Source organism: Lolium rigidum, chromosome 2 (assembly GCF_022539505.1).
Source record: "Lolium rigidum isolate FL_2022 chromosome 2, APGP_CSIRO_Lrig_0.1, whole genome shotgun sequence".
Lineage (NCBI taxonomy): Eukaryota > Viridiplantae > Streptophyta > Magnoliopsida > Poales > Poaceae > Lolium > Lolium rigidum.
The window spans coordinates 52145169-52168647 of NC_061509.1; the positions used below are offsets into that span (position 1 = coordinate 52145169).

The 23479-nt window shown below is 47.3% G+C and overlaps 1 protein-coding gene and 1 pseudogene across 1 annotated transcript; both read right to left on the reverse strand.

Annotated features, from left to right (window-relative positions):
- Positions 1-3100: 3100 nt before the first annotated feature.
- On the reverse strand, positions 3101-12735 carry LOC124689735 (annotated as a pseudogene).
- Positions 12736-15755: 3020 nt separating this feature from the next.
- LOC124689736 (polyubiquitin-like) lies at positions 15756-18559 on the reverse strand. The gene is made up of 4 exons (XM_047223216.1): positions 18297-18559; positions 16065-16430; positions 15886-15952; positions 15756-15788 (listed from the first exon to the last, which is right to left on the reverse strand). The coding sequence occupies exons 1-4, from the start codon at positions 18557-18559 to the stop codon at positions 15756-15758; spliced, it is 729 nt and encodes a 242-aa protein (XP_047079172.1).
- Between the last annotated feature and the right edge of the window lie 4920 nt (positions 18560-23479).

A 23479-nucleotide genomic window follows, 5' to 3' on the forward strand; every position in this document is an offset into this window, starting at 1 on the left:
GATTGAAGCTGTATTCATAGACCGCAGCAAAGCTAGATGCGTATATAAACAGGAACGACAAAACATACATAACTACAACTCACGAAATTCGTACAACGCGCGGGGGGGGGGGGGGGGGGGGGGCCGGAGGGGGAGATTTACATGTCAGTCACATCTCGTAATCAGGTAGGAATGGAGTTTGTCGACATCAGCCCGGCCGAGGTGCGGGATACGCCATCTCCACAGTGCAATATCATCACATGCGCGTCTAATGGTGAAACTCGGAAGGGTGGTGTTGCTGTTGAACAATAGGTCGTTGCAGGTCTTCCAGATGGACCACATGATCGCCGCAACGTCAAAGTACCAAGTAGCTATGGCAACACCTAGGGGGGCAGGAAGCTCCCAAGTCCCAAATGGAGAACCGCCCAGCAGGAATATGGACGCCTAGACGAGACCAAACATAGCTGGCCGTGGCGCACTCGAAGAAGAGGTGGCGACAAGTCTCCACAGCATCGCAAGCGGCACAAGTCACCGAGGGGGTGCAGCTCTTGTGGAAGAGGTACGCGAAGATCTTCAGCTTCGAGGGGAGTCGGAGAGACCAAGCCACGCAAGCGGAGGCGTGGGGGGGGGGGGTGCGGACGCGACAGCATGCGGTATGCCTCTCGCGAGCTGAAGCTGGCCTTCCGCGGAGTGTCGATGAAGCGTCTGTCGGCGCCTGACCCGAGGGAGATGCCGGCCACCAGCCGCTGCATCTCAAGGAGCTCGCACGTCGCAGCCGTGGAGAGGCGAGGCTGGAGGTCAATCTCGGCCTCGACCACCGCAACCACCGTGGCGTGGAGGCGTGTACTATGGGAGAAGATTTGTCCAGCCAAAAGGACGTGGCACGGCCGTCCACCACCTCCACCCTGGTGATGGCGCGGTAGAGGGGGAGGCAGTGGTCGACAATCTTCTCAAGAAAGGAGGGGGACTTGGAGGATTCCCCAAAATCACCACCTGTAGAAGAAAAAACCAGCTTTTCCACGGGAGGGGGTTAGGTAGGTGGAGGCTATGAACAAAATTTAAAAGAAAACACCTGTTTTGCCGGTAGAGATCCTTGATGCCGAAGCCGCCCTCCTGCGTAGGCAACATTACCTTATCCCACGTGACCAAGCAGCGGGCACCAAAGCAAGAGTCCCTCTCGGTCCAAAAGAAAGCACAACGTCTCTTGTCAATCCTATCAATAACCCCACGGGGAAGCAAGTACGAGAACATATAATACGTAGCAAGATTATTCAGAACTGCATTACACAAGAAAAGCCTACCACCAGCAGATAAAAGGTTTGCGCGCCAACCAGAAAGACGACGGTCGAAGGAGAGGACAAGAGGTGCGAAAACTGATGCGGGGAGTTTCATGGGGGATAGGGGGAGCCCAAGATAAGGTTGAGGGGAGGTCCAAATGGGACACTCGAGGGTGGCAGCCATGGTCGCAACGTCCTCAGCGAAAACATGCATTGGAATGAAGCAAGATTTGTCGAAATTGATGGCAAGGCCTGTGGCAGCAGCGAAATCCTCAAGCACGTGTTTGAGGGTGGCGGCCGCAGCGGGGGTTGCTTTTCAGAGGATAAGGGTATCGTCAGCGTACTGGAGGACGGGGCAAGGAGTGTCGTGAGAGAGAGGGTGAGCAAGACCCCCTCCAGCCCAGGCCAGGCGGATGAGACGTTGAAGGACATCAGCGACAATGATGAAAAGGTACGGGGAGAGGGGGTCGCCTTGTCGCAGGCCATTGCGGCAGGGGATCCAATCCACAGAAGCCCGTTCAACAGGATAGCCGTGAGGCCAGTGCGAAGGATCTTCTCCATGCGCTCGTCAAATCCACGGGCTCGCAGGATGATGAGGAGGCTGTCCCAGTTGACCGAGTCAAAGGCCTTGCAGAAATCGATCTTAAAAACAAGGGTGGGCGCTTTACGACTGTGGCAGCAGCGAAGAAGATCAGCCGCATAGACAATGTTCTCGGAGATACGACGCCCTGACAGAACCCTGTTTGGTCCGCGTCAACGAGGGTCTGAATAGCGGACTGAAGTCTCGTGGTCAGCACTTTGGTGATGGCCTTCATGATGCAGTTCTGAAGCGAGATGGGGCGGAACTGGGAGGGGTGGTTTGCAGATTTGATTTTTGGGATAAGGACAAGGAAGGCGCGATTGATCCATGAGAGATCCATCGAACCATCGTAGAAGGAGCAAAAAAGGGCGAGGATGTTCGGAGGGACAGTTTCCCAGAAGGTAGAGAAAAAGGATGGACCGAAATCGTCAGGCCCGGGGCTGGACAGCTTATTCATGCCAAGGAAGGCATTCTTAATCTCCTCAGGAGAGAAGGGGTTACTGAGGTGGGCAGGCGGGGGGGGGGGGGGCATCACCATAGAGGGAACTGATGTTAAAGCGCCAAGTTGTGGGGGCAACTGTACCCAGGATGTCAGCGTAGAAGCTCTTCAGGGTGGCAGCTTTAGCGCAGTTGTCTGTGATTTCCACCCCATTCACAAGGAGAGAGGGGATAGAATTGCGGCGCATCCGGCAGGTGGCAGAGGAGTGGAAAAACTTTGTGTTTTCATCCCCCTCTAGCGCAAAGCGAATCTTAGCTCTGGCCTTCCAGTACATGGACCTTTCCTTGATAGAGAGGTGAAGAGCGTCCATAGTAAGAGAGCGTCCATAGTGAGGTGGCTTCGAGGTTGATTTTTTGTATTGCTTCTTGTAAGGTTTGCGAATAATCTAATAAAAAGCCGTGTGCATCCTTTGGATGCAGAAGCTGGGGCGATTCTTCCCCCTTTTCGAAAAAAAAAGTAAGAGAGCGAAGCAGGTTCTCCGAAGGGAACAGGGGGCACCCTTCCTCGAGCATATCCAGAAGACTGATAAGGAGGCGGCAATCAGTCTCCCTCTGGGAACAGGGGGAGATACACCGCGCCCAAGTTTTACATTTGTTCCTGCACAAACGGAGGCGAGCAACAATTCTGGCCGTGGCGTCAACCCTGGAGCTAGAGCACCAGGCAGAGTGGATGATCTGGCGAAATCTAGCATGCAGGCTCCAGGAAGGTTCGTAGCGGAAGAACCCCCCTAGGGATGGAGGAGGAGATTTTTGCCATGAGAGGAAATTGTATCATGAGAAGTTCAGAACAACTATAGGCCACTTGGGCTCACATTTGAACAGATCATTACAACTTATTTGGTGAAGGAAAAAAAAGAGCAGGGTCTGGACAATGCATGTATGCCCATTGCAGACAATGCAAGTCTGAGAAAACTCTAAGGCGATAAGTGGGAAGCAGAGTGCTGTACTGTCAGTTACTCTTCATCTTCTGCATAAACTTCTGGTGCAGAGCATCAATACAACTGAAGAAAGCAAACCTCCAGATCTTCCAGAAAAACAATGATCCAAACCATACCCAGAAACCAAAGACAACTCCAGCAGTCACCGAGTAGTACAACCACAGGTCTTGGTGATGTTCCTTTGCTCCATCCACTGGTGTTGCAATACTTGCATTGTTGGTACACACAGCGCTCAAAGGGGGTCCACAAAGTGCCAGATTATTGCTATAGATGGATGGGTCATTGAGTGTTTGGAGCTGACTGCCGGTAGGTATGTCTCCTGATAGAAGGTTGTTGGAGAGATTAATAGTGTTGAGGAACATCAAGGTTGATATGCTAGGTGGAATAGGACCTGATAGCTTGTTCCAAGAGAGGTCAAGGGATTCTAATTTTTTCAGATTGCCAATAACTTTTGGGATAACACCGGAAAGATGATTTCTTGACATGTTCAGATATTGGAGGCCTCTTAGATGTGCCAACTCTGAAGGGATCTCCCCAGAGAGAAAATTGCTTGACAGATCAATACCAGTCACAAGTGCACTTGTTCCATGAAAACTGTGCTCCTGCCCCTTCCAAATTATGTCAATGTAGTATGAGTATACACCCAAGCCAGGTATTGTGACTTCTATTTTTGGCCGAACCATGGATGGCCTTATCATGGAGGCTAGGTTGGTGAAGCCTTCTGGTATCGAACCTATAAAGTTATTTTCAGCCAGATGAAGCAATTCAAGTTGGGAGAGTTGTGACAGCTGCCAAGGAATACTTCCATGGAACAGGTTAGACCGCAGCTGGAGAATCCTTAGCAAGGAATTGCTTTCCGCTATCCAGAAAGGAATTTCACCTGATATCTTATTGTTTCCCATATCCAAAACAACAAGGCTTTTGAAGTGTTTTAACGCTGGTGGAAAGCAACCTGTGAAGTTGTTGCTTGATAAGTGCAGAGACTTCAGTGAAGAACTGTAGTAAGTCGAGGTTGGAACTTCTCCAGTAAAAGAATTGCTCGACAAATCCAAGGATTGTAGTTTAGTAAGGTTCCACAAGCATCCAGGGAGATCTCCAGATAGTTGATTGTTTGATAGATCCAACAGTTGCAGATGTGTTAACTGACAAAAGGCAGAGTGTGATTCAACCGAGAAGCTGCTATTCTTAGCCTCCTTGACAGCCGGAAACTTCCTGCTGCCAATGTTACGAATGATACCTGTGAACTTGTTGCCGGACAAGGAAAGAAAAAGAAGATTTATCAGATAGGAGATGGTTGAAGGAAGATCACCCTCAAGATGGTTGATGCTGACGTCAAGGTAGTATAATTCTGTTAGATTGCCGATGTGAGATGGCACCATTCCAGTAAGGTGATTCTTTGATAAGTCCAGAAAGATCAACTTTGGCATGCTACCAATCTGAACCGGAATGTAGCCAGTGAAGTTATTGTCCGAGAGGGCTAGTCCCATTAACTCTTTCCAGTTACTGATCTGCGATGAGACACTTCCAGCAAGCAAGTTATTGGATACATTGAAATCCAGGAGGTTGGTCCAGTTTGTAAAGAACTCTGAGGGGATGGTGCCACTGATACTGTTTCCCTGTACTTCAAACACCATTAAATTTTGCATCCTGGAAAACGATGGTGGCAAACTTCCAAACAATTGATTATGTGACAAAAACATGAACTGAAGACTAGTAAGGTTTCCCAGCTCAGGTGGAAGAGTAGAAACCAAACTAGCATTCCTGAAGTTGAGCGCCACTAGCAACTGAAGCTGCCCAAGTGAGGTTGGGATCGACCCACCAAGTGAGTTGTTGTTAAGAAAAAGCATTTGCAATCCATTTATCATCCCGAGCTCCCCAGGGATTCCTCCTGTGAGACTATTTGAGTCCAGACACAGCATCTTGAGCTTTTGGAGTTTTGAGAGAGAACGAGGTATCACACCGGAAAATCCATTAGAGGATAAATTTAGATGACGCAGCCTTGGAACCATCTCCGGCAATGAAGCTGGTAATGGACCTGAGAAGGTGTTACCCGATAAATCGAGGGACCTCATCTTCGCATTGGTGCAGTTGATGATGAATTGTGGGAAGGTACCACTGAGATCATTATTAGCTAGAGATAACAGCTTCAAACTGAACATAGGTGAGAACTTGGCATATTCTGGATTGGTCAAGTGGTTATTTTCCAAATGTAACTGAACAAGCATTGGAAGGTTGCTGAGTTGGTAGGGGATGGCACCAACAAGATTGTTATAGCTCAAGTCCAGAATTTTTAGGGTGACAAGCAGGGAGATGTTTGCTGGGATGACACCAACAAGATCGTTATTGAAGAGATCAAGCACAGTGAGGTTCTGGAGAGCTGCAGAGTACAAGGCGTGTAGCGTACCATGGATCCCTGCTTTGGGAAGGTGGAGCTCAGTAACATGTCCAGAAGCGTCACAGCTGACGCCGAACCAAGAGCAGGTAGAACTGGAAATTGACCAGGAGGACAGTGAGTTGGCCCCAATCAAAGTGGATTTCCATCGGAGTAGTGCTTCTGCTTCCGGGTTGATTGCCTTGGATGAACATACTAGCAATAAAACTGTGATATAGAAGAGCTTTTTCAGCACCATTGTAGGGGCTTATGGTGTTGGTACGAAAATGACAAGCTAAAGGGGGCTCTATTGATTGGCTTTTGAGGTAGCTAGAGTGCACATAGATAAAAGGGACCATTACCGCATGAAAACAAATACGTTTCAGTGCTGTCGTTGGACTGGCATACAGCGATGGATCTACCACTAGCTAGTGGGTGCACGGGACCAGGATAGAATATGAATGGTACTGATGCGTACCTATGAATGGCATCTATTTCTGACGATGCCAAGCTCATACTTACATGTCTACTTCATTTCCACTACGAATCAAGATAAAACAGATAGCCTCTGCTTTATATCCTGTCTCCTGTTCCATACGGCAGCGTTAGACTAGACTTTACCTAAGTTATGTTCTCCCCGTACATCTAGACTGAGATCTCTAGCTGAGAATCCAACAACAGTCCTTCCCTACTAAATTCACCAAAAGAATCATCAGAAATAATGTTATATAGCTACTGAATTTCAACTCGGCGTTCTAAATACCTGAATATACAACAGACCTGAAGCACAAGTTTTGACTATGTGTTCTGACTTGAGCTTGATGTGCATGTGCTCACACCATCGGCATCGCCCACTGCTCTTCCTTCGCCAACCGCCTCTATGGATACGCCGGCGCTGCCAACGGAACCTACCCACCCCTCGATGCGGCCTACGCCGCCAGCCCGCCAACCTGCGACAGCGCAAGTGCAGGATGGGAGGCCACGACACCGCGGTGGAAATGGACCCTGGCAGCTTCCTCATGTTCGACCTCGGCTACTACCATGCTCCAGTCCGACCCAGCTCTGCTCACTGACGCGGCAGCGCGGGCCGACATCGCTGGTGTTGTGTCCGGCCCGCAGGAGGTGTTCTTCCAGGTGTTCGGGCGGTCGATGACGAGGCTAGGGGCAGTGCAGGTCATGACCGGCTCCGAGGGGGAGATCAGGAAGAGCTGCTCCGTTGTGAACAGCTAGATCCAACTGATATGCATATATGCACGGTATTTTGTTCAGTTTTTTTTTTTGAAATGGGGGTATTCCCCGGCTTCTGCATCATGGCGATTTGGCGATGCACACGACCTTTTATTTAAAAGAAGGTTCAAAGTAGCATTGTTTACAACTCACGCATCCGCGAAGATTGATACAAAAATCAACCATCGAACAAACACATACTATGACTACACATCAACATAGCCTTCTAGTATGTCGCCAACCAGCCTGACACAAGATATCCTGAGCGACCATCAGGAGCCGTGTGTATCCAGAAGCCATGGCATTCCGCTGCCCCTTCGGAGAGAGTAGAGCCCAGAGCTGGACCCAGTGAGAGACCATATGGATAACCTGCAAGAAATGAAAAGAGGGTTTTTTTTATTAAAGATTATATCATTTCTGACCCTCCAAATAGACCAACATAAAGCAGAAACCCCAATCCGGATAAAAGACTTAGATTGTCTATCTACTCCATTTAACCAATTACCAAACATATTAGTAACATTGGTGGGAGGTGGAACATCATATGTAAAGTTAATTGTACGCCATAAGAGCTTAGCTAAAGGGCATTCAATAAAAAGGTGATGAATGGTCTCCTGTTCCCCACAGAAAACACATTTGGTACATCCATTCCAATTACTCTTAGCTAGATTGTCCTTGGTTAACAACACCTTATTACTCAAGAACCACATGAAGATTTTTATCTTTAGCGGGATTTTAACCTTCCATAGATATTTCCTGAGGAAGGGGGTATGGTCACACATAAGATCTTCATACATTGATTTCACTGTAAACCTAAACAATCATTTGTTGTCAAATTCCAGACAAAACGATCATCCTCTTCATTCAATTGTACCATCATAAGTCTCCGACATAATTGCAACCATGAAGTCCATTTATTACCAGTCAACACTCGTCGGAATGTAATATTCAGTGGAGATTGGGCTAACACATGTGCCACTGTGACATTCTTATGGTGAATTATATTATATAGAGACGGATATTGTTGAGCCAACGAAGTATTTCCTAACCAGGTATTTTCCCAGAAGCGGATACTCAACCCATTTCCATTTTGAAAAAAACCCTATAAAAAAACTCCTGTTTGACCTCCATTAAATCTTTCCAGAAAGTGGAATCAGTAGGTTTCGCTTGAACCTCTGATAATTTGTTCAGTGGGCGCTGTGATTTGTAACTGGTTTATTTCTGATCAAAATTTTGTTGCAACTGGTGGTAAAACAACTGAATCTGCATTAATTGTGTGAAGAGAAGATATGCCACAAATACAAGAGTTGTATAAGATTGAAGCTGTATTAGCAAGCTAGAAAAATATGTATATAACAGGGACGACGACACATACATAACTGAAAGAGTATAACTACAACTAACAAAATTCAGAGAGTAAACACCTATTACAAGCCTCTAGGAAACTGTATCATCAAAAGTTCAGAACAACTATAGGCCACTTTTGCTCACATTGGAACAGATCATTACAACTTATTTGGGAACTAAAACAAAGAGCATGATCTGGACAATATATGTACGCCCATTGCAGACAATGCAAGTCTGATGGAACTTCCGGAAACACTCAGACGCCAAGTGTGAAGCACAAGGTCCTACTGTCAGGTACTCTTCATCTTCTGCATCAACTTCTGGTGCAGAGCATCAATGCAACTGAAGAAAGCAACCCTCCAGATCTTCCAGAAAAACAATGCTCCAAACCATACCCAGAAACCAAAGACAACTCCTGCAATCACCGAGTAGTACAGACACAGGTCCTTGTTATGTTCCTTTGCTCCATCCAATGGTGTTGCAATACTCGAATTGTTTGTACATGCAATGCTCAAAGGGGGACCACAAAGTGCAAGAGTATTGCTATAGATTGATGGGTCATTGAGTGTTTGGATCTGACTTCCGGTAGGTATCTCTCCAGATAGAAGATTGTTGGAGAGATTAACAGTGTTGAGGAACATCAAGTTTGATATGGTAGGAGGAATATGACCTGATAATTTGTTCCACGAGAGGTCAAGGGATTCTAACAACTTTAAGTTGCCAATGTCCTTCGGTATATAACCAGATAGATAATTTCTTGACATATTTAGCAACTGGATACCTCTAAGATTTGTCAACTCTGAAGGGATTTCACCTGACAGAGAATTGCTGGAGATATCGATACCAGTCACAAATGCATCTCTTCCCTGAAAGGTATGCTTCCGTCCCTTCCACATTATCTCCATACTGCTATTGTAATTATATCTAAAGATGGTAGATTGTAAGTTGATTGTTAGAACCGGCTTCATCATTGATGTCTGTTTCATCAAAGAAAAGTTGACGAAACTTTCTGGTACGGTACTTACGAAGTTATTTTCAGCTAGATCAAGTAGTTGGAGATGGGAGAGTTGTGATAGTTGCCAGGGAATACTTCCATAGAACATGTTTGATCGTACTCTGAGGATCCCCAGCAAAGGATTGCTTTCCCCAATCCATGGGGGAATGGCACCAGAAATCTTATTGTTCTGAAGATCCAAAATAACAAGGCTTTTGAAGTTCTTCACCACTGCTGGAAAGCAACCTGAAAACTTGTTTGAAAAAAAAAATGAAGACCCAACATTTGCAGAAGTGTTAGTTGACATAAGGCAGAAAATGATTCTCCCAAGAAGCTACTATTCTCAGCCACCTTAAAAACAGGCAACTGCCTGCTATCAAGATTAGGAATGAGACCCGTCAACTTGTTGCCCGACAAGTCAAGAACAACAAGATTCACCAACAGGGAGATGGCTGCAGGAAGCTCACCCTCAAGATGGTTGGAGCTGATGTCAAGGAATTTCAAAGTTGTCACATTACCGATATCTGATGGTATAGTTCCAGTTATGTGATTCCTGTACAAGGACAATAGTTGCAGGTTTGACATGCTTCCCATCCCCAGAGGAAGCGAGCCAATAAAGTTGTTGCCATAGAGCGCTAGATACACTAGCTCCTTCCACTTGCTGATCTGTGGGGGGATGCTTCCAGTTAACCAGTTGTTGGATACATCAAAACTCTCCAGCTTGGTCCAGTTTGTAAACATCTCTCGTGGAATGGTACCACTAATTATGTTGTTTCTTATCCAAAAATAATGCAATTGGTGCATCCTGGCAAAAGATGGTGGCAAGCTTCCAAATAAATGATTCCCTTCCAGTGACATGTGTTCAAGACTAGTAAGGTTCCCCAGCTCAGGTGGAAGAATAGAAATCAAACCATTGTTTCCAACATTGAGCTGCTCTAGCCACTGAAGTTGCCCAAGTGAAGTACATTCTCTACCCAGACATTTCAGCCTGATACATTGTTAAATTCTTCTAAGGTTTCCCACAAAAAACTCTTCTGAGTTGAGATATTAAGCACACCCTATGAAACTGTGTCACTGATATGGAAGAAGGCAGCAATCTGACTAGGTTGAGAATTCATGTAGAGCATATTCCTTGAGTTGAGCACCTGCACAAGTAGAGGTCACTGGAGGTTCTATTAAGTAGTTAAAACCTCAATACAGATGGAGGTCTAGATTCAAGTAACTGAAACCAGTGTCAGTATACTGACTGAATCTACTCTTCAACGAAGCAGAGTGCAGTACCTCAGGTGACAAGTGCAAAGCAGAGTGACACTTCATTGTCATATGCACTTCTCTTGCAGCGCATCGATGCAACCAAAGAAGGCAAACCTCCAGAACTTCCCAAAAAACAATGCTCCAAACCATAACCAGAGACCAAAGACAGTTCCGGCAATCACTGAGTAGTACAGCCACAGGGTTTCGAGTTGATGGTGATCTTCCATTGCCCCGTCAAGTTCTGTTGTAGAGGTCGAATTGTTTTTACATGGAATGCTCAGAGGAACACCACATAGTCCCAGGTTGTTGCTATAAATGTAGGGGTCATTGAATGTTTGGAGCTGATTGCCTGTAGGTATTTCTCCTGACAGAAGGTTGTTGGAGACATTTAGAGAGCTGAGGAACTTCAAGTGTGATATGCTTGAAGGAATAGGACCTGAGAGCTTGTTCCAAGAGAGGTCTATAGACTCCACATCTTTCAAGTTACCAATGCTAATTGGGACAGGACCAGAAAAGTTATTTCTTGACAAGTTAAGGAATCCGAGGGCTTCAAGGTTCATTAATTCTGAAGGGATCTCACCAAAAAGGGAGTTGCTTGATAGATCAATACCAATCATAAGACTAATTTCTGTATTGAAAGTATAATATCGTCCCTTCCAATCTACTTGCGTGTGACCATCATACGAATGAGCCATGTATGTTCTGTCACCCGATTGGTCCCTTGCATATATGTCTAGCATTGTCTCAAAGTAAGTAAAGTTGCTAAGACTTGCTGGTATGGAACCTGTGAGATTATTTTCAGCTAGGTCAAGCAATTGGAGATGAGAGAGTTGTGATACCTCCCAAGGAATACTTCCGTGAAACATATTTGACCGTAGTCGTAGAATTGTTAGCCCAATGGAAGCTTGACCCTATCCATGAAGGAATTGAGCCAGAAAACTTATTTCCTCCCAGATCCAAAGAAACTAAGCTTTCTAACTTCCCTATAGCAGGTGGAAAACATCCTCGGAAGTTGTTGCTTGCCAGATGCAATGATAGTAGTGAAGAATTATGGTCCGTTGAGGTTGGAACTTCTCCAACAAAGGCATTGCTTGACAAATCCATGTATTGAAGGCTAAGCAAGTTCCATAAACAACCAGGGAACATTCCAGATAAGAGATTACTTGATAAGTCTAAGGCTTCTAGATTACCTAGCTGACAGAAGTCCTCATTGATGCTTCCGGTGAAGGTGTTGTTTGGAATATTGAAAACCTTGACACTGGTCCAGTTTGAGAACCATTCCAACGGGATGCTGCCGCTGAGATGGAGATTGTTCCCGACACCGAACTCTTCAATATCCTGGATCTTGGAAAAGGACGGGGGCAAACTCCCAGAGAGCATGTTCCATGACAAGTCCAGGATACCGAGATTTTTAAGGTTACCAAGCTCATTCAGATTCCTCCATAGAACATGTTCCATGACAGGTCCATTAAATGGAGATCAGTAAGGTTACTGAACTCCTTCGGGATTCCTCCGGTGAGATCATTTTCCCTTAGATTGAACTCAGACAGTTTTGCAAGTTTAAAGAACGACCGTGGTATGAGTCCTGAGAACATATTGGAGGACAGACGAAGGACCCTTAAGTTTGGCATCATATCTGGCAGGTTCTCTGGGATCGAACCCGCGAAGGCGTTATACGACAGGTCGAGGTCCAGTAGCATAACAAAGGAGCGGTTGAGAATGAATGCTGGGAATGTACCATTGAGCTTGTTACCAGCTAAATTTAAGATCTGTAGGCTGGCCACAAGTGAGAACTTGGTAGCATCTGGGTTTCTCAAGTAGTTATCTGCCAAATATAACTCAACAATCATTGAGAGCTTGCTAAGCTGGTAGGGGATGGCTCCACAAAGATCGTTTTCACTCAAATCCAGAGTGTTGAGGTTGCGCAACAAAGATATATTTGCAGGAATTGTGCCAAACAGATTGTTGCCGCTGAGGTCAAGCATAGTGAGCTGCTGGAACGTGGCAAATGAGAAGGTGTCAAGCGTGCCGTTGAGGCTGGAGCAGGAAAGGTGGAGCTCGTTGACATGCCCGGCATCTTCATAGCACAAGATACCTGACCAACTACAAGTTGGGTTGGTACGTGACCATGAAGACAGAGAAGTGGAGTTTAGCAGAGTGTCCTTCCACCGGAGGAGTGCTTCTCCTTCTTGGCTGACCGCACTGGCCATGCATAGCAGCACACAGAAAGTTGGCAAGAGACACAAGAGATTTCTGAAATGGGGTGCCATGGCTGAAGGGAGGAGATGGATTTGTTGCATGTTTGGATTTGTTGCATGTTTGTTTGCCTCAACAATCAAGTAGTGAGAATACATAATATAGCACAAGAGATTTAATCGCTCCCATTCGCTCCCACTACCATTGAGCTTTATATATTTTATCAATGCCAGTGCATTAGTAGCTACTCCCTCCATACCGGTTTATTGGGCTTATAGTAAAATTAGAAAAATGCCATGAAATTAGGCTCAAATTAGCATTAATTATGGATAAATACTAGGCCACCGTTGCTCCTCTCCTCAAATCACTCCCCACCGCTCCCTATTCCCTGTTTAAAACCCACGATTTGTGTTGGGTCGTGTGAAACGGCTTTGCATGCCATGTACTCATTGGCCAATTCAGGTACAATACGCATGCATGGAGTCCGATCGTTGCTCTCCCATTAATCTCACCTGTTTACGAGAAATATTGCTCCTTAAGCGCCTTGGTATCTTCTTTTTTCTCATCCAATCAACAGCTACCTTGGTCGCAGAGCTTTTTGTTAGGAGCCTAATAAACCGGTATAGAGGGAGTAAGATGGTAAAGAGAAATCGGCACTACAGACTAGTGTTAGTTAAATGTGCACTTAAAGGTGATTGCATTAGTCAGTTGCCACTGACTATAACTACCGACTATCGCCTTTCACCCGCTAAGCAGTAACAAAGTAAGAAAATGGTAAATGCAATGCAAGTACGAACATGACTCTTATACCATATCCCCCCCTCCCCCCCATTTATGTGGTGTGAAATCACTGGAAGATTACTAATCTATTTTTTTAGAGAATACATAGGCAGGCTGGAGGAACAATAGAACAAAGATCTGTTCTAGAAACTTATTGTGACTTGGGATGAGTAACAGAGTGCACAAATTTCCAGTCAAGAGAGCACACGAGATGGGTTTGGGTTGTAGTCTACAGCTTGCTTGATCAGATCGAGTATGCAAAATAGATATCTAGCAACATGGTGATGCCATACGTCACAGGAGAACACATTTCATAGGAATTCCCACACCAGCCAAATAAACAAGGTGGACATGAGTCAAGACTAGTGCATAAGTCGCACATTCCCACCATATGAAAAATCAAGCACAGGTTAACCAGGAATGCGTACCTCCCCAAGAGATGGCGGTTCACCAGGAAATCAAAGGTTCGGTAAAATCATTTCCCTATCTGAGTGTCTCTCGATTGGCAGCCCCGACGAGAGTCCGACACGGCGACGGCGAGGGTCGTGGAATGGGCGTGTATGGGGATTTGGCGAGAGGCGAAGCGCGTCTCATGCGATGGTGATTGGGGCGCTCAAACGGCGCATAGCGGCGGGAAAGAAGCAAGCGAAGGGACGACGAGGGCGGCGGCGCGCCGCCGCCGCGGTAGAGGCGAGGTATGCTGCAAATAAAATAAAGAAACGCCAGTAAGATCAAGTTGGGCCTTGGGCCAAGCCCAACGAAGAAGAAGACTATCCTGAGTAAAAAAGGAAGGCAAGAAAGATAGCCAGCTTTCTTGTTGCGAATTGGGAATATTTTGTTTCAATTCAAGCAATACACAAAATGGTTCTTCTATTTTCGGCTACATGACACACACTTGCGAATACTCTAAGACTCTACCCACACATTTTCACCCGGATACATGTAAGAAAAAACATGTCTGATTGAGATGGAGGAGAATTCATCGGTTCGAATACATTACCCATGATGTAGGGAACATTCGCAATTTGTTAAGCAAGAAGTAGAGTTCACTAAGATTTAGTTAATTACATAGATAACTTAGGAAATTTCCTACAATTAGGTTTTTGGATTGTTGACTAGGTACAATTTTCATGATTAATTTTAGAATATAAAACAAAATAGTAGCAGGGCATACGATACAATAATCATCGCTAAACATATCAAGATATGTCTCACGTACCGATCTGCTAGAGGTGTAGCAGTTGTCATCATAGCGGTAACATTATTGATGACAACGTTGGTGAAGACGGGTCGAAGTAGACGGCATTGACGATGATGGTAGGCAGCATCACACGACTTGCACGATAGACGACCCGTGATGAAGAGATTGAGCAGTTGCGCAAAGCTCTTCACAAAAACCTAATTCGCCCTATCTCGTGCAGGATCACAAAGGCGAGTCGTTTCAGAGACCTGCTTTTCTGTTCACCAGTGCACGCCGACGTGCGAGGTGGAGTAGTCAACGATGACAACACAAGAAGAGAGGTGGTAAACCCTAACTCGTGTATCAGATATGTTTTTGCGGCGGTCGGGCAAGAGATTATATAGGCTCATGAAACCCTAACACTAACTGCGGCGCGTCGGTTTAGGACTCTATTATTTTCCTGAACTGCAAAAAAAAAGTCTCGGCTCGAGGCTCAGTCCACTCAACACAAGCGCAGCGCGCGCGTCGTGACGTGTCGAAGAGGAGCATGCTTGTACCACTCCTCTTCTCACTCACTTACTAATAGTGGGACAACACACCTTATAAGATAGTCTAACTTCCTCCTAACTTTCATGTGGTACTAAACTTTGCTCCCACTTCTCTTGTCACTCCCTTGTGAGTTACCACCAACTTGAGTTCAAACTCACATGTGTTGTCGCATGGGTAAGCTTTGAGTTTTATAGGAAAATCTGAAATACTACCTGAATCAAAAATTTATTCCGTAATTTTAACATGATGTAGGACACATTTGCAATTTGAGAAGCAAGAGTAGAGTTCACCAAGGTTTTGTTAATTGAAGATAAGTAGTAACTGAAATTGCTTTTCAAGTCTGAGCCATAGGAAAAATACAGGTACAAGAACGTGGTTCCAGAGTAGCTCAGGCCGCTTCAAAATTCATCATAATAAGATTTACAGCAGACGCTTATAATTAAGGACACCAGGGCCCAGGCATACACTATTACAGCTCGCCAAATCTACACAGCAAGCTTATTCAGAAGAGAGAAAAAATCGGTGTTAGCTGGTGGCTTCGTGGTAGTTTGCAAGTCGACATTGCTGGCCTGGTGAAGTTGCTTGTCACCAGCAGCGATACGTTTTCTTCGGCCTCAGCTGAAGCAAAAAGGAAAAAAAAAATCGTTAGAACGGACAGGTATATATGTTGCTGGCAATCAAATCAAAACTTGTCATTCCAAGAGAAGAAAATTACGTCGCTGCTGCGGCCACACTTCTTCTTGCGGCAGTTGGTGGACCTCGGAGGAAGGCGAGCATAGCACCTATATATGAATCAATCAATGTCGGAAAAAGTCAGGTAATATTTCAGGTCGACCGAGATGGAAAACTCGAGCATGTAATACTATAGACGTGTATAACTGTATATGCACGTACTTGCGGCAGATCATCTTCTTCAAGTTGTAGTTGAGCGCAAGCGCCTGGAGGCTGCGCTCCTCGAACCAGGGGTAGTAGCCGCGGCCGTTGTAGGGGTAGCCGCCGCGGAGACCGAGCGTGAGCTGCAGCGTCGACTCCTTGCCAATACCGTAGTCGGCCAGCGTTCGTCCGCCCTCCTCGTCTAGCTGCTTCCCGGCGAAGACGAGAGATGGCAGCTGATGATGCCGGTCGTCGTCATGGCCGTCGGAGGTGCCGATGACTCCTTGCTTGTGCTGGATCTGGGCCTTTACGCTGTCAATCGTGTCGCTGCTCTCGACCTCGAGCGTGAGAGTCTCCCCGGTGACGGTCTTCACGAAGATCTGCATCGTCGTTTGTGGGCGGTGGTGGTGGGGTGAGCGCACCGCAGCGCCAGCGAAGTACATATATATAGGGGATCGATCGGAGGAAACGGAAGCGCGGCCGCTACGAAACGGAGTAGCCAACGTAACGGGAATATGTGATCGCCACGGATACAGGCTCTCAGAGAATTCCGAACAAACAGCAACCACTAGGGTTCACGTCCGGTTCTTATTCTTAGCGCTGTCCCCCAGGTCGTGGTGGAATTTCTTTTATTTTTATACGATTTCACTAGTGGAAAACTAACCATCCGTCCAGCCCTTTTGTCCCGGTCTGGAGTTGGGACAAATGGTCAGACCACTTCGCTCCGAAACCAGCGAGAGGGCACGGGTTTTTTTGTCCCGGTTCTTTAGGTACCTTTTGTCCTGGTTAGAGGCTCGGGCCGCAACAAAAGGATTTGATGCCTTTTGCGGCGTGCTGGCAGCCCTTTTGTCCCGGTTTGTGGTTTAAACCGGGATAAAAGATCCCGACCTACATATACAACCATCCCCCTCCGTCCATTTTTTATAGATAAAAGGCAACTTTATTGCCCGACTTTAACTTAATAAAGCCAAGAAATCACAGAGGTTTAGCTGCGGCATACAGCTTCGCCAAATAAGGAAGGAAAAGGTAGAACAAACAACTAGCGCAGACAAGCATAAGGAGGTGGCGCCCATCGCCAAAGCAAGCGCGACGGAGAGTATCTCGGCAACCGAGGGATCAGTTCTGCAGGGCCTTCAGTCTCTTGGCTTCATGGACGCGTACAACTCCCTTAGCTCTCACTCCATCCAAGTTAGACCTTCCCTTTCCATGTTCTTGAACTTGGGCCTCCAGAGCTGCAAAAAGATGACAGCTTTCTTCCTTGGTGGTGGAAGATGGAGGTTTATGCTAGCTTTTTTTTCATGTGGGTGTTTGATGATATGTTTGTGAGAGCGATGCCACTTGAGTTCATTTAATAAGATTTTTCCTCTTTTTTGTCCTAAAAGGTTAGCAACTATTTTCTCGTCTAGATCGCACAGTACTAAATTTAGCATGGTGATTGCATTTGATCTATCGTGAAACCAATTTGGAATTTGTGATTTTGACGCATAGTGCTTGCAGCAAGATATTTGAGAAATATTTAGATTTGCCGATCAGTCTAAATAGAAGATGGATTTTGTAAACAAATTTGCCTCACCATTACATAAACGCACCATAATATGAACCAGTCAAATTTTAATACGAACCTCAATTATTATTTTCAAAGTTCCGGTAATTATCTTTTAGAGATGGACGGGCGCGGCAAAGCGCGCTTTCATGGTCTAGTAAGATTTACAGCAGACGCTTACAAGGGACACCAGGCATACACCATTACAGGTCGCCAAATCTACACGGCAAGCTTATTCAGGAAAAAAAAGGGAATCGGCGTTATAGATGGTGTGGCTTCGTGGTAGTTTGCATGTCGACACTGCTGGCCTGGTGAAGTTGCTTGTCACCAGCGATACGTTTTCTTCGGCCTCAGCTGAAGAAATAAAAGAAATTTCATTAGAACGGATAGGTACGTACGTTGCTGGTAATCAAATCAAAACTTGTAATTTGAAGAGAAGAAAAATACATCAGTGCTGCGGCCGCACTTCTTCTTGCGGCAGTTGGTAGACCTCGGAGGGAGGCGCGCATAGCACCTATATAGTATGATGAATCAATCAATGGCGTAGAAAAATCAGGCAATATTTCAGGGAGACTGAGATGGGAAAACTCGAGGCGTGTATATGCACGTACTTGCGGCAGATCATCTTCTTCTCGTTGTAGCTGAGCGCAAGCGCCCGGAGGTTGCGGTCCATGGGCCAGGGGTAGCATCCCCGCCCGGTGGAGGGGTAGCCGCCGCGGAGGCCGAGCGCGAGGTGCAGCGTCGACTCCTTGCCAATGCCGTAGTCGGCCAGCGTTCGACCGTCCTCCTCGTCTAGCTGCTTCCCGGCGAAGACGAGAGACGGCAGCTGATGATGCTGGTCGTCGTTGGCGTCGGAGGTGCGGATGATTCCTTGCTTGTCCTGGATTTGGGTCTTGACGCTGTCAATCGTGTCGCTGCTCTCAACCTCAACCGTGAGAGTCTCCCCGGTGATGGTCTTCACGAAGATCTGCATCGTCGTGGGTGGCGGTGGTGCCGTGTGGTGGGGTGAGCGCACTGCAGCGCCAGCGAAGTACATATATATATAGGGGATCGATCGGAGGAAACGGAAGCGCGGCCGCTACGAAACGGAGTAGGCCAACGTAACGGGAATATGTGATCGCCACGGATACAGTCTCGCAGAATTCCGAACAAACGGCGACCACTAGAGATCACGTCCGGTTAATCTTAGCCTTGTACCCATGGTGCCGGAGTTTCCTGATTCGCGGAAGTTTTTCACATTTGCTATTTATCTGTCGACTGTTTTCTTATATATTCGGCAACAGTAGAATCTTTTGCCCAGCCGGTTCATTGGCGAGAGTAGCTTATCAGGTCCGTTTATGTTTTGCCCAGCCGGTTCATTAGTGCGAGTAGTTATTCATTTCATCCAACCTGGTAGAAAGAGCAGCAGGGATTTTTCTCCAAGGAGATTTTGCCGGCGGCAGCGCGCTTGTGTTTCAGCAACTCATGGAAGCATAGCGTACCTCTTCCTAGACCGTTCTGATATGATGTGTTTTCGTGCTGGTAATCAGATAAGCCCTCACTGATTTTCCTTTTCCATGTAGAAGACGTACAATTTAAGTAATCCATTTTTTTGTAATTTTGGTATTTAAGTATTGTAATTGTGTTTCGCAAAAAAAAAGTATTGTAATTGTGCTTGCTCGCGTTTATTGGTGTCTGCTCTTTATCTCCAACATGGTTACAGGTCATTAAAACTAGGTTTTACAAAATTCAGAACATGTAAGTTTTGTTTTTGGAATAACGTAGACTGGATTTCCTTGTGTGTTTTATGCAGTTATTCATCTATTTCAAGTTACAGTGCATTACACTAGGTGTTTTACGATCGTGCCCAAGAACAGCATGAAAGGCTTATGAGTGAAAGGTTTGGATGGGTGAAGGATGTTAGGACAATATGCTTGTTGTATTACCAGGGGGCCAAAGGCAACAATATATAGTGCATGTACAGGTGCACATATGCAGAAAGCCTCCTAACATATGGGGAAACTACAATATACAGATATATACATCTAACACCCCCCCTCAAACTCATGGTGGATCCACAACACTGAGTTTGGAGAGTAAGAAATCATGGTGCGCTCGAGTCTGTGCCTTCGTAAAGAAATCCGCCAACTGCAAATCTGAAGGCACATAATGAACCGCAACAACATCATCCTGCACCTGAGCACGTGTGTAAAAGCATCAACACCAATATGCTTGGTCAGCTCATGCTTGACCGGATCACGTGCAATACTGATAGCACCTGTACTGTCAGACAAAAGCGGAGTGGGTGTCGTAACAGAGACCCCAAAATCTGCAAGCAACCACCGTAACCAAGTCACCTCAGCAATCAACAAAGCCATAGCCCGCAACTCAGCCTCAACACTCGAACGGGAAACTGCAACCTGTTTCTTCGTCTTCCAAGCAACAAGCGAACCACCAAGAAACACACAGTAAGCAGAAAGTGAACGACGATCCGTAGGATCACTCGCCCACGTAGCATCCGAATAGCACTGGAGCTGGAGAGAGCTGGAACGGGGAAAGAAAAGGCGACGAGTGATCGTGCCACGAAGGTAACGTAGAACACGGAGGAGATGACTATAGTGAACAGTGGTAGGAGCTGAGACAAACTGACTCAGAATATGAACAGGATAAGAAATATCAGGACGAGTGACAGCAAGATAAACAAGACTCCCAACAGGATGGCGATAACGGGTGGGATCAGGAAGAGGATCACCATCAGTAGGACGAAGCTTAACATTAAGCTCCATAGGAGTATCGACTGTGCGCTCATCCCCAAGAGCAGCACGAGCAAGAAGATCCTGAATGTACTTTTCCCGAGAGATAGAAAAGCCATCGAAGTGGAGGAAACCTCAATGCCAAGAAAATAGCGAAGAGGACCAAGATCAGTCATAAAAAACTGATCACGAAGACGAGCCTTGACGAAGGCAATATACTCGGGATCATCACCGGTAATGATCATATCATCAACATAAAGAAGAAGAAGAGTACGTCCACGAGGAGAAGTGTGAACGAAAAGTGCTTGGATCATGAAGACTAGGAGAGAAACCAGCAGCAGTCACCACAGAGGCGAAGCGCTCAAACCGAGCACGAGGGACCTGTTTGAGACCATAGAGAGAACGTCGAAGACGACAAACCATCCCATCGGGAACAGAATACCCAGGAGGAGGCTGCATGTAAACCTCCTCACTCAACTCGCCATTAAGAAAAGCATTCGAACATCAAGCTGGGAGACGGACCAGCGGCGAACGTAAGCAACAGCAAGAAGGGTACGCACAATAGTCATATGAGCCACGGGGGCAAAAGTCTCATCATAGTCACGGCCGTGCTCCTGCTGAAAGCCACGAGCCACAAGACGCGCTTTATAGCGCTCAAGAGATCCATCGGAGCGAGTCTTAATTTTATAGACCCACTTACACGTGATAGGACGAACACCGAAGGGGAGAAACAAGATCTCAAGTGCCAGTGCGCTCAAGCGCAGCGATCTCCTCAGCCATGGCAAGCTGCCATTCAGGATGACGCTCGGCATCCCGATAAGAAGTCGGCTCGGAAACAACAGAGAGACCATACTGACTAGGAGAGTAACGAGCTGGAGCACGACGCTGACGGACAGGCCGTGAAGGGGGAAGGTCATCAGCGGAGGACAACTCATCAGAAGAAGAGGAAGAAGGGACAGCATCAGAAGGATCCGAAGCCGGAGAACGAGGAGTACTAGGTGGACTAGACGGAGGAGAGGATGGCGCCGAAGGGGGCGCATCAGAAGTAGGAGGGAGGGGAGGAGGAACAGCAGGGGGTGCATCCGGAAAAAGAAGAAAAGAGATATCATCCACCGGGTAAGTACCCGAGGTGGGGCGAGGATAGAAGAGACGCGTCTCATCAAACGTGACGTCACGAGAGATGCGCATCCGACGACCAACGGGGTCCCAACAGCGATAGCCCTTATGCTCATCACTGTAGCCGAGAAAAACACACTCAACAGACTGAGCAGTCAGTTTGGTGCGTTCGCGAGGAGGCAGAAGAACATAGCAGACGCAACCAAAAGAACGGAGAGTCGAGTAGTCTGGAGAAACACCAGAGAGACGCTCGAGAGGAATGCCACCCTGTAGAGCAGCGGAAGGGTGAATGTTAATGAGGTGGGCCGACGTAGCGACGACCTCAGCCCGAAATGTGGCGGAAGAGAAGAAGCAATCATCATAGCACGGGTGGTCTCAAGAAGATGACGATGCTTACGCTCGGCGACACCATTTTGAGCATGCGCACCGGGACAAGAAAACCGAGCGAGGGTGCCCTCCTCGGCAAGGACACCACGAAGGTGCTTGGGAGATATACTCACCAGCAGAATCAGCACGGAACACACGAATGGGTGAGGAATACCGAGTGCGGACCATGGCCGCAAAACGCTGATAAATAGAGAGCACCTCACTGCGAGAGTGCATGAAAAACACCCAGGTGTACTGTGAAAAATCATCAATGAATAAGATATAGTATCGATGGCCTCCTTTCGAAGCGAAGGGAGCCGGACCCCAAACATCGGAATGGACTAAATCGAACGGTCGCTGAGAGACAGACACACTAGTAGGATAAGGAAGCTGAATCTGTTTGCCTAACCTACAGCCACGACGAGTGTAACGACCCATCTCCGGAGACGGACCCCGAAGGCCACGATGAACCAAAGACGACAGAGCGAGAGTCACAAAGGTGACCAAGACGATGATGCCACTGCTGAAAAGAGCCGGTGACAGAGGCAACAACCGGAGGAGAACTGGCAGATGAAGTGGCAGCGGAAGGAACACGAAGCCAGTCTTACTCCCAAAGCCCCGGAGACTGACGACTACGAGGGCCAGCTCCGACCAGGGCCTGTGTGCGACAATCCTGAACCGCACAAGACTCAGCGTCAAGAATGACGCGACAACCAGAATCGGTGAGCTGGCTAGCAGAGAAAAGGTTCATCTGAAGGCGAGGAACATGAGAAACATCGAGGAACGAGAGAAAGAGGGAGTAGAAAGGGTGCCTGTACTAGAAACAGGAATAGAGGTACCATCAGCCGTGACAACACGGACGGGAGAAATAAGAGACCGAAGAGCGGACGGAATAGAGGACTCGAGAGGTCATATGAAAGGAAGCTCCGGAATCCGGATACCACGGGGACGTACTCGACCGTGTAGAAAGTGGTGGTCGCACGGTGCCGGAAGAGCCGGTCACGGAACCGGCGGCGCCCGGCGAGGAAGAGTCCGGAGTAGCGAGCGGACCACGAAGACCCACGAGAATGTCTCGATCGGAGAGTGCAAGCTGCAGAAGATCCCGAAGAGCCAGCCTGCCGACGATCTCGAACTGCTGACGTAAACTGGGATCCCGCGTCCAGCAGGTGGAGGAAGTGTGGCCAACCTTGCCACAGTAGGTGCAATGAGGACGAGGGCCGAGACTCGGACCGCGAGGCTGCTGACGTAAACTGGAATCCCAAGCAACAAGCAGGTAGTGAAGCTGTGCTATCTCATGCGCAGAGAGGGGCGCGACTGGAGAGGTCGATGTACAATCAGGTGCCGACGAGGAGCTATCACCCACACGCACAGAGGCCACCAAAGGGGGCGACAGAGAGAAACACGCCGATGAAGACAGAGTCAGCAAAGCGCGGTCATAACCACGTGAAGAGGCCGCGAAAGTCGATGTAGAGCGGCAGGCCGACGTAGACGGAGTCGACGAAGCACGACCATAACCGCGGGAAGAGGCCACAAAAGTCGATGTAGAGCGGCGGGCCGACGTAGACGAAGTCGGCGAAGCACGGGCAGAGCCGCATGAAGAGGCCGCAAAAGTCGATGTAGAGCGGCAGGCCGAGGAAGACAAAGTCGGCGAAGCGTGGCTAGAACCGCGGGAAGAGGCC